The following is a 10091-nucleotide window of genomic DNA, read 5'->3' on the forward strand; positions in this document are numbered from 1 at the left end:
CAAATGCTATTTATTTCTTCCATTCACTATTTTCTATCCAAGGAGCTCAGTGATTATGGAGCTTTACAAAAAGACCAGCACCAACAACAAAATTAATAAGAGTACAGTATTATAGTTAATATAGAAGAGCAGACGACATACAAGCCCTACTACCAAAAGAAGGAATCTATTAAATATCTTATTTTCTTATTGTATGTCTCATATTTCCTTGGGTTCTTATCTTTGGTCATTTTATTTTCTCCTTACTTTTTATTCAAAATAATAGCACCTTTGTTCTTGAACATACTCGTAGAGTGGCGTGCTACTATCTATGTAGAGGGAACCTGAGTCCATTCTGGCCTTCCTGTGGTAATCTCTTGCCTCAGAGCCTCTTGTCTGCGTATCATCTACATCCTGACTGTACCTACTGATGCCACCAGATGGATTAGATCCGGACGCTTGCTCTTGACTTCCCCCACCCAATATGGTTGAATTTCTTGATAAATACCTATACTCTTCAGATCCCATAGGGTCTTGACTATACAGTGAATAATTAGAGAAGGATCTTTGACTTCCTGTTATGTTGTCAATTGATTGCTCATAGGTGTTACTTGGTTGGCTCTGGCTATATTTTTGCCTCTCATTAGTGAAACCAGATTGCTTTCTAGTAGAAGAAAATGACATGTATTGTCTATCATTAGATCCAGACTGGTCATATGATGGGCTGTAAATAGAACCCTGATTTCCAATTGTACCAAACTGAGAGTGAACATTTGTGTTACTTGACTGTTCAGAGGTTATTATAGAATGGGCCTGATTAGATCCTTGTCTTGTTATACGGGATCCAGACTGTTCCTGGGAATCAGCTAATTGCCCTTGACTTGCTTCAAACTGTCCATGCTTTGAAACCTGCCTTCCTTCTCTTCCAGTTGCTTTGAATTCAGTTTGGTCAGATATAGAAAAGGATTGTCCATGTGTAGACACGGAAGTATTTATAGGTCTGTCTGTTGACCTCAAAGGGCTAGAAGTGCGACTGCTACTTCTGCTATGCCCAGAAGGTCCATAACCAGACTGCCCATAGTCATATTCTGAACGACCATAGCTGCCATGTCTCCAACGATGACCTGATCCATGTCTTTGTTTTCTGTTGTTCTGTGACTCAAAATGTCTTCTTCCAGATTGACCATGAATACTACTTGATTGTGATCTGACACTATCTCTTGACTGCTGGTGAATATTATGTGATTGTGTGTGACCAGATCCCAATTCACCATGTTGAGATCCAGCATGGCCGTGAGAGGATCCTGAGTGTCTGTGGGAGATTCCTGAGTGCTCTTCACTCTCACTGGACTCAGTGTGAATAGGCGTCCTTTGTGGAGTTGGACTGGATCCAGAGTGTGTGGAATGTCTCTGCCCAGACTGTCCATGAGATGTTCCCTGTCTCTCTGAATGAGTGGATCCTGCCTCTCCATGTTGAGATCCAGCATGGCCATGAGAGGATCCTGAGTGTCTGTGGGAGATTCCTGAGTGCTCCTCACTCTCACTGGACTCAGTGTGAATAGGCGTCCTTTGTGGAGTTGCTCTGGATCCAGAGTGTGTGGAATGTCTCTGCGAAGACTGTGAATGTCTAGTGGTGTCTCTAGACTGTCCATGAGATGTTCCCTGTCTCTCTGAATGAGTGGATCCTGCCTCTCCATGTTGAGATCCAGCATGGCCGTGAGAGGATCCTGAGTGTCTGTGGGAGATTCCTGAGTGCTCTTCACTCTCACTGGACTCAGTGTGAATAGGCGTCCTTTGTGGAGTTGCTCTGGATCCAGAGTGTGTGGAATGTCTCTGCGAAGACTGTGAATGTCTAGTGGTGTCTCTAGACTGTCCATGAGATGTTCCCTGTCTCTCTGAATGAGTGGATCCTGCCTCTCCATGTTGAGATCCAGCATGGCCATGAGAGGATCCTGAGTGTCTGTGGGAGATTCCTGAGTGCTCTTCACTCTCACTGGACTCAGTGTGAATAGGCGTCCTTTGTGGAGTTGGCCTGGATCCAGAGTGTGTGGAATGTCTCTGCCCAGACTGTCCATGAGATGTTCCCTGTCTCTCTGAATGAGTGGATCCTGCCTCTCCATGTTGAGATCCAGCATGGCCATGAGAGGATCCTGAGTGTCTGTGGGAGATTCCTGAGTGCTCCTCACTCTCACTGGACTCAGTGTGAATAGGCGTCCTTTGTGGAGTTGGCCTGGATCCAGAGTGTGTGGAATGTCTCTGCGAAGACTGTGAATGTCTAGTGGTGTCTCTAGACTGTCCATGAGATGTTCCCTGTCTCTCTGAATGAGTGGATCCTGCCTCTCCATGTTGAGATCCAGCATGGCCGTGAGAGGATCCTGAGTGTCTGTGGGAGATTCCTGAGTGCTCTTCACTCTCACTGGACTCAGTGTGAATAGGCGTCCTTTGGGGAGTTGCTCTGGATCCAGAGTGTGTGGAATGTCTCTGCGAAGACTGTGAATGTCTAGTGGTGTCTCTAGACTGTCCATGAGATGTTCCCTGTCTCTCTGAATGAGTGGATCCTGCCTCTCCATGTTGCGATCCAGCATGGCCGTGAGAGGATCCTGAGTGTCTGTGGGAGATTCCTGAGTGCTCTTCACTCTCACTGGACTCAGTGTGAATAGGCGTCCTTTGTGGAGTTGGTCTGGATCCAGAGTGTGTGGAATGTCTCTGCGAAGACTGTGAACGTCTAGTGGTGTCTCTAGACTGTCCATGAGATGTTCCCTGTCTCTCTGAATGAGTGGATCCTGCCTCTCCATGTTGATATCCAGCATGGCCGTGAGAGGATCCTGAGTGTCTGTGGGAGATTCCCGAGTGCTCTTCACTCTCACTGGACTCAGTGTGAATAGGCGTCCTTTGTGGAGTTGCTCTGGATCCAGAGTGTGTGGAATGTCTCTGCGAAGACTGTGAATGTCTAGTGGTGTCTCTAGACTGTCCGTGAGATGTTCCCTGTCTCTCTGAATGAGTGGATCCTGCCTCTCCATGTTGAGATCCAGCATGGCCGTGAGAGGATCCTGAGTGTCTGTGGGAGATTCCTGAGTGCTCTTCACTCTCACTGGACTCAGTGTGAATAGGCGTCCTTTGTGGAGTTGGCCTGGATCCAGAGTGTGTGGAATGTCTCTGCCCAGACTGTCCATGAGATGTTCCCTGTCTCTCTGAATGAGTGGATCCTGCCTCTCCATGTTGAGATCCAGCATGGCCGTGAGAGGATCCTGAGTGTCTGTGGGAGATTCCTGAGTGCTCTTCACTCTCACTGGACTCAGTGTGAATAGGCGTCCTTTGTGGAGTTGGTCTGGATCCAGAGTGTGTGGAATGTCTCTGCGAAGACTGTGAACGTCTAGTGGTGTCTCTAGACTGTCCATGAGATGTTCCCTGTCTCTCTGAATGAGTGGATCCTGCCTCTCCATGTTGAGATCCAGCATGGCCGTGAGAGGATCCTGAGTGTCTGTGGTAGATTCCCGAGTGCTCTTCACTCTCACTGGACTCAGTGTGAATAGGCGTCCTTTGTGGAGTTGGTCTGGATCCAGAGAGTGTGGAATGTCTCTGCGAAGACTGTGAACGTCTAGTGGTGTCTCTAGACTGTCCATGAGATGTTCCCTGTCTCTCTGAATGAGTGGATCCTGCCTCTCCATGTTGAGATCCAGCATGGCCGTGAGAGGATCCTGAGTGTCTGTGGGAGATTCCCAAGTGCTCTTCACTCTCACTGGACTCAGTGTGAATAGGCGTCCTTTGTGGAGTTGGCCTGGATCCAGAGTGTGTGGAATGTCTCTGCCCAGACTGTCCATGAGATGTTCCCTGTCTCTCTGAATGAGTGGATCCTGCCTCTCCATGTTGAGATCCAGCATGGCCATGAGAGGATCCTGAGTGTCTGTGGGAGATTCCTGAGTGCTCTTCACTCTCACTGGACTCAGTGTGAATAGGCGTCCTTTGTGGAGTTGCTCTGGATCCAGAGTGTGTGGAATGTCTCTGCGAAGACTGTGAATGTCTAGTGGTGTCTCTAGACTGTCCATGAGATGTTCCCTGTCTCTCTGAATGAGTGGATCCTGCCTCTCCATGTTGAGATCCAGCATGGCCGTGAGAGGATCCTGAGTGTCTGTGGGAGATTCCCGAGTGCTCTTCACTCTCACTGGACTCAGTGTGAATAGGCGTCCTTTGTGGAGTTGGCCTGGATCCAGAGTGTGTGGAATGTCTCTGCCCAGACTGTCCATGAGATGTTCCCTGTCTCTCTGAATGAGTGGATCCTGCCTCTCCATGTTGAGATCCAGCATGGCCGTGAGAGGATCCTGAGTGTCTGTGGGAGATTCCCGAGTGCTCTTCACTCTCACTGGACTCAGTGTGAATAGGCGTCCTTTGTGGAGTTGGCCTGGATCCAGAGTGTGTGGAATGTCTCTGCCCAGACTGTCCATGAGATGTTCCCTGTCTCTCTGAATGAGTGGATCCTGCCTCTCCATGTTGAGATCCAGCATGGCCGTGAGAGGATCCTGAGTGTCTGTGGGAGATTCCCGAGTGCTCCTCACTCTCACTGGACTCAGTGTGAATAGGCGTCCTTTGTGGAGTTGGCCTGGATCCAGAGAGTGTGGAATGTCTCTGCGAAGACTGTGAACGTCTAGTGGTGTCTCTAGACTGTCCATGAGATGTTCCCTGTCTCTCTGAATGAGTGGATCCTGCCTCTCCATGTTGAGATCCAGCATGGCCGTGAGAGGATCCTGAGTGTCTGTGGGAGATTCCCGAGTGCTCTTCACTCTCACTGGACTCAGTGTGAATAGGCGTCCTTTGTGGAGTTGGCCTGGATCCAGAGTGTGTGGAATGTCTCTGCCCAGACTGTCCATGAGATGTTCCCTGTCTCTCTGAATGAGTGGATCCTGCCTCTCCATGTTGAGATCCAGCATGGCCGTGAGAGGATCCTGAGTGTCTGTGGGAGATTCCCGAGTGCTCCTCACTCTCACTGGACTCAGTGTGAATAGGCGTCCTTTGTGGAGTTGCTCTGGATCCAGAGTGTGTTGAATGTCTCTGCGAAGACTGTGAATGTCTAGTGGTGTCTCTAGACTGTCCATGAGATGTTCCCTGTCTCTCTGAATGAGTGGATCCTGCCTCTCCATGTTGAGATCCAGCATGGCCGTGAGAGGATCCTGAGTGTCTGTGGGAGATTCCTGAGTGCTCCTCACTCTCACTGGACTCAGTGTGAATAGGCGTCCTTTGTGGAGTTGCTCTGGATCCAGAGTGTGTGGAATGTCTCTGCGAAGACTGTGAATGTCTAGTGGTGTCTCTAGACTGTCCATGAGATGTTCCCTGTCTCTCTGAATGAGTGGATCCTGCCTCTCCATGTTGAGATCCAGCATGGCCATGAGAGGATCCTGAGTGTCTGTGGGAGATTCCTGAGTGCTCTTCACTCTCACTGGACTCAGTGTGAATAGGCGTCCTTTGTGGAGTTGGCCTGGATCCAGAGTGTGTGGAATGTCTCTGCGAAGACTGTGAACGTCTAGTGGTGTCTCTAGACTGTCCATGAGATGTTCCCTGTCTCTCTGAATGAGTGGTTCCTGCTGAGGATTGGCCCATACCGGATGTATGCTTCCCGCAGCAAGAGGAGTGACCTGAGCCAGATCCATGCTGCCCAAAACCAGAGGACTGGTTCATGCCAGACCCGTGCTGCCCGAAGCCAGAGGACTGGCCTGAGCCAGATGTGTGCTGCCCAAAGCCAGAGGACTGGCCTGTGCCTGACCCATGCTGCCCAAAGCCAGAGGACTGGCCAGAGCCAGACCCATGCTGCCCAAAGCCTGAGGACTGGCCAGAGCCAGACCCGTGCTGCCCAAAGCCTGAGGACTGGCCCGTGCCTGACCCGTGCTGCCCGAAGCCAGAGGACTGGCCAGAGCCAGACGTGTGCTGCCCGAAACCAGAGGACTGGCCAGAGCCAGACGTGTGCTGCCCGAAGCCAGAGGACTGGCCTATTCCAGACCCGTGCTGCCCGAAGCCAGAGGACTGGCCCGAGCCAGACGTGTGCTGCCCAAAGCCAGAGGACTGGCCCGTGCCAGACGTGTGCTGCCCGAAGCCAGAGGAATGGCCCGAGCCAGACCCGTGCTGCCCGAAGCCAGAGGACTGGCCAGAGGCAGACCCGTGCTGCCCGAAGCCAGAGGACTGGCCAGAGCCAGACGTGTGCTGCCCAAAGCCAGAGGAATGGCCAGAGCCAGACGTGTGCTGCCCAAAGCCAGAGGAATGGCCCGAGCCAGACGTGTGCTGCCCGAAGCCAGAGGACTGGCCTGTTCCAGACCCATGCTGCCCGAAGCCAGAGGACTGGCCCGAGCCAGACGTGTGCTGCCCAAAGCCAGAGGAATGGCCCGAGCCAGACACGTGCTGTCCGAGGCCAGAGGACTGGCCAGAGCCAGACGTGTGCTGCCCGAGGCCAGAGGACTGGCCTATTCCAGACCCGTGCTGCCCGAAGCCAGAGGACTGGCCCGAGCCAGACGTGTGCTGCCCAAAGCCAGAGGACTGGCCCGTGCCAGACGTGTGCTGCCCGAAGCCAGAGGAATGGCCCGAGCCAGACCCGTGCTGCCCGAAGCCAGAGGACTGGCCAGAGGCAGACCCGTGCTGCCCGAAGCCAGAGGACTGGCCAGAGCCAGACGTGTGCTGCCCAAAGCCAGAGGAATGGCCCGAGCCAGACGTGTGCTGCCCGAAGCCAGAGGACTGGCCTGTTCCAGACCCATGCTGCCCGAAGCCAGAGGACTGGCCCGAGCCAGACGTGTGCTGCCCAAAGCCAGAGGAATGGCCCGAGCCAGACACGTGCTGTCCGAGGCCAGAGGACTGGCCAGAGCCAGACGTGTGCTGCCCGAGGCCAGAGGAATGGCCCGAGCCAGACCCATGGTGCCCGAAGCCAGAGGACTTGCCAGAGCTAGAAGTGTGCTGCCCGAAGCCAGAGGACTGGCCAGAGCCAGACGTGTGCTGCCCGAAGCCAGAGGACTGGCCCGTGCCAGACCCGTGCTGCCCGAAGCCAGAGGACTGGCCCGTGCCAGACCCATGCTGCCCGAAGCCAGAGGACTGGCCCGTGCCAGACCCGTGCTGCCCTAAGCCAGAGGACTGGCCAGAGCTAGACATGTGCTGCCCGAAGCCAGAGGACTGGCTGGAGCCAGACGTGTGCTGCCCGAAGCCAGAGGACTGGCCTGTGCCGGATCCATGCTGCCCGAAGCCAGAGGACTGGCCAGAGCCAGACGTGTGCTTCCCGAAGCCAGAGGACTGGCCCGAGCCAGACCCGTGCTGCCCGAGGCCAGAGGACTGACCCTTACCGGACCCGTGTTGACCACAGCCAGAAGACTGACTTGAGCCAGACCCGTGTTGGCCACAGCCAGAAGACTGACTTGAGCCAGACCCATACTGGCCACAGCAAGACTGACCTATGCCAGACCCATGATGCCCCAAACCAGAGGACTGACCCAAGCCTGGTCCATGTTGTTCACAGCTGCAGGACTGACCTGAACCAGACCCATGATGACCACATTTGGAAAATTCATTTGAACCAGACCCTTTTTGATGAGAGTTTGAAGACTGTCCACAAGAACCAGATCTATGTTGACCACAACTAGAAGACTGACTTGTTCCACAGCCATATTTTGCACAGCAAGAGGACTGACTTGAGCCTGTTCCTTGTTGTCCTCCACAGTTTTGTGGTTGACCACATTGTTTAGATTCACATCTTCTCTGACTACAAGACTGCCTGCAGGAACTAGGATCAGATCGACCATATCCAGAGGACTGCCCTCCTGAGACACATCTGTGACCTTGTCCTCCACTACTTCCTGATTGACAACCTGACTGAGGACAGCTAGATTGGTTTCCTGGCCCTTTAAATCTACTTGTCTGACAAGAGCTAGAAGCATTTTGTGGCCTTCCACACCCACCTGAATTACTATAACCACATGCATGACTTTGTCTCCTACTGTCTCCTGAACCTTCAGAGCTAGACCCAAGATTTTGTCCTCCACTCTTTCTTGACTGCGTAGAGTTTGATTCATGTTCACTAGTCTCTAGTCCATGTGAAAAACCACCATGACTTTTCCTTCCCTGACTCTTTGATCCAGATACGTATTCCTCCCCAGATTCCCTAGAGGGACTACCATATGACTTGTTTCTTTCCCGTAGTTCCCCGGAGTTAGAACCACGTCTCTCTTTGCCACTACTCCAGGAGTGTCCAGAACCAGACCCCTGATACCTTTTCTCAGACCCTCCAGAGCTGGATGATTCACCTTGCCTTCTCAGCCTCCTGGAGTTGGACCCGTGTCTATATTTTGCAGTACCCCTCGAGCCCCCAGAACTATATCCATGCTCCTCTCCCTCACTCCAACTTGAACGTCTGTAACCTTTTTTCCGTCTTGGTGTCTCCTCTTCTTCTTCTTCTGTTTCATTTTCTTCCTCTTGGTGTCGGTGACCATGCCTGTGCTTCTTTGACCCTGAAGCTTTGCAGTATTCTTTGCTGAGAACCTTGTTGCAGGCCATGGCCAGCTTGAATACCATCAGAAGAAACTCAGTAAAGTCTAGTCTTCGATCATGGTCTCGATCCAGCATGTGCATGATGACATCTACTGTGTCTGGATCGTCTGGGTTCTGTATATAAGTGACATACCAAGGGAGACCTGATCAGTGTAGCCCACATTACCAACTAAAACAATCAAGTAGGGCTATGGATTTGTAAGTACTTGACATTCTCTAGTTTTAGTCCAATCAAGTATTACTTTCAGTTAATAGGACCTAGTAAATATGAAGGAGTAATAGAAAATAGAGACTATTGGACTCCTTCAAAGAAAACATTTCAAGGATTTAAGCTAGAAGTTTGTGTGTTCAGGAATATGGGAAGGAGTGGAAGAAACCAAGTTCGGTTAACTGGTATATCTTAGTTTTACATAAGTTTTAAATATACATGTTAACCTGTTCTGTTAGGACATGTTATTTTGAAGTCAATACAGCCTTTCCCAAGTAGATGGGAAAAAGTACTTTTTTTTTTTTTTAAATCACCCTGGCCACATTGGTAACTCCTTTGTGGACAATATCCAGATTCTATACATTTTTCCCTACTTGACAGGATAATTTATTATTTCATGTCTTCGTATAAATTTATTTTCTGCTTTTTCAGAAGAGAAAACTGAGTGCATGAGAAAGACTATGTCTATAAGGTGGGAGTACACAGAAAAGTGAGGAAGAAACATTGGCTTTTTGAAAATACATGTGCCTTAATAAACTTTATAATGTCCAAAAAAATCTGCTTATAGTGTTTTCTCAAAGACCTTGGGAGCTTTGCCCTTTCTAGGTAATCTTGGTTCTATAAATGAGCACCTGCAAGATCCTAACGGCCTTGCACATGATCCTTACCTTCAGAATTGGACGAAATTCCTTCTCCAGAAGTTCCTTTAGTTCATCCTTGCTCAGTGTGCCACATTCCCCATCTTGCTTTGTATATTTATAGAAAATATCTATGACAGTGACAACACTTCTTAAAAGATCTGTCATCTTTTTGCAAGTTTAAGTAAACCTAGAATGAAAAAGTAACAAAAAAGTATCATTATTTCTTTTCCTTTTAATTCATCTGCACTCTCATTTTATTTTATTGTTCAAGAACAGATTTGGGGCTGGGGATGTGGCTCAAGCGGTAATGCGCTCGCCTGGCATGCGCGGGGTGCTGGGTTCCATCCTCAACACCACATAAAAATAAAATAAAGATGTTGTGTCCACCAAAAGTTAAAAAATAAAATACTAAAAAAATTCTCTCTCTCTCTCTCTCTCTCTCTCTCTCTCTCTCTCTCTCTCTTAAAAAAAAGAACAGAGTTGAATCTAAGCATCACACAGTTCTCATTTTAATATCGTGATTATTTTTAAACCTTCTGTTTCTTTTAAGCCTCAAATACAAGTGTGGATCAGGGATTTTACAGCACTGTTCAACATAGTGAAAACTTCATTAATTTTGAATTACTTTGCTAAGTTCACGTATTGGCACGTTGCTGGTCCAACTGGGACTAGATCTCAGGTCTCCATATTTTTAATCGTGATTGAATATAGTCTCTACATGTAATCTCTCTACAATTTGGGTACTTTTGTGA

General features: G+C 49.9%; 1 protein-coding gene across 1 annotated transcript; it reads right to left on the reverse strand.

Annotated features, from left to right (window-relative positions):
• Nucleotides 1–249: 249 nt before the first annotated feature.
• On the reverse strand, nucleotides 250–9504 carry LOC143403493 (uncharacterized). Its single transcript, XM_076861548.1, has 2 exons — nucleotides 9367–9504; nucleotides 250–8604 (listed from the first exon to the last, which is right to left on the reverse strand). Exons 1-2 carry the CDS (start codon nucleotides 9502–9504, stop codon nucleotides 250–252), a joined length of 8493 nt encoding a protein of 2830 aa, XP_076717663.1.
• Between the last annotated feature and the right edge of the window lie 587 nt (nucleotides 9505–10091).

This window comes from Callospermophilus lateralis, chromosome 7, assembly GCF_048772815.1.
Source record: "Callospermophilus lateralis isolate mCalLat2 chromosome 7, mCalLat2.hap1, whole genome shotgun sequence".
Classification (NCBI taxonomy): domain Eukaryota; kingdom Metazoa; phylum Chordata; class Mammalia; order Rodentia; family Sciuridae; genus Callospermophilus; species Callospermophilus lateralis.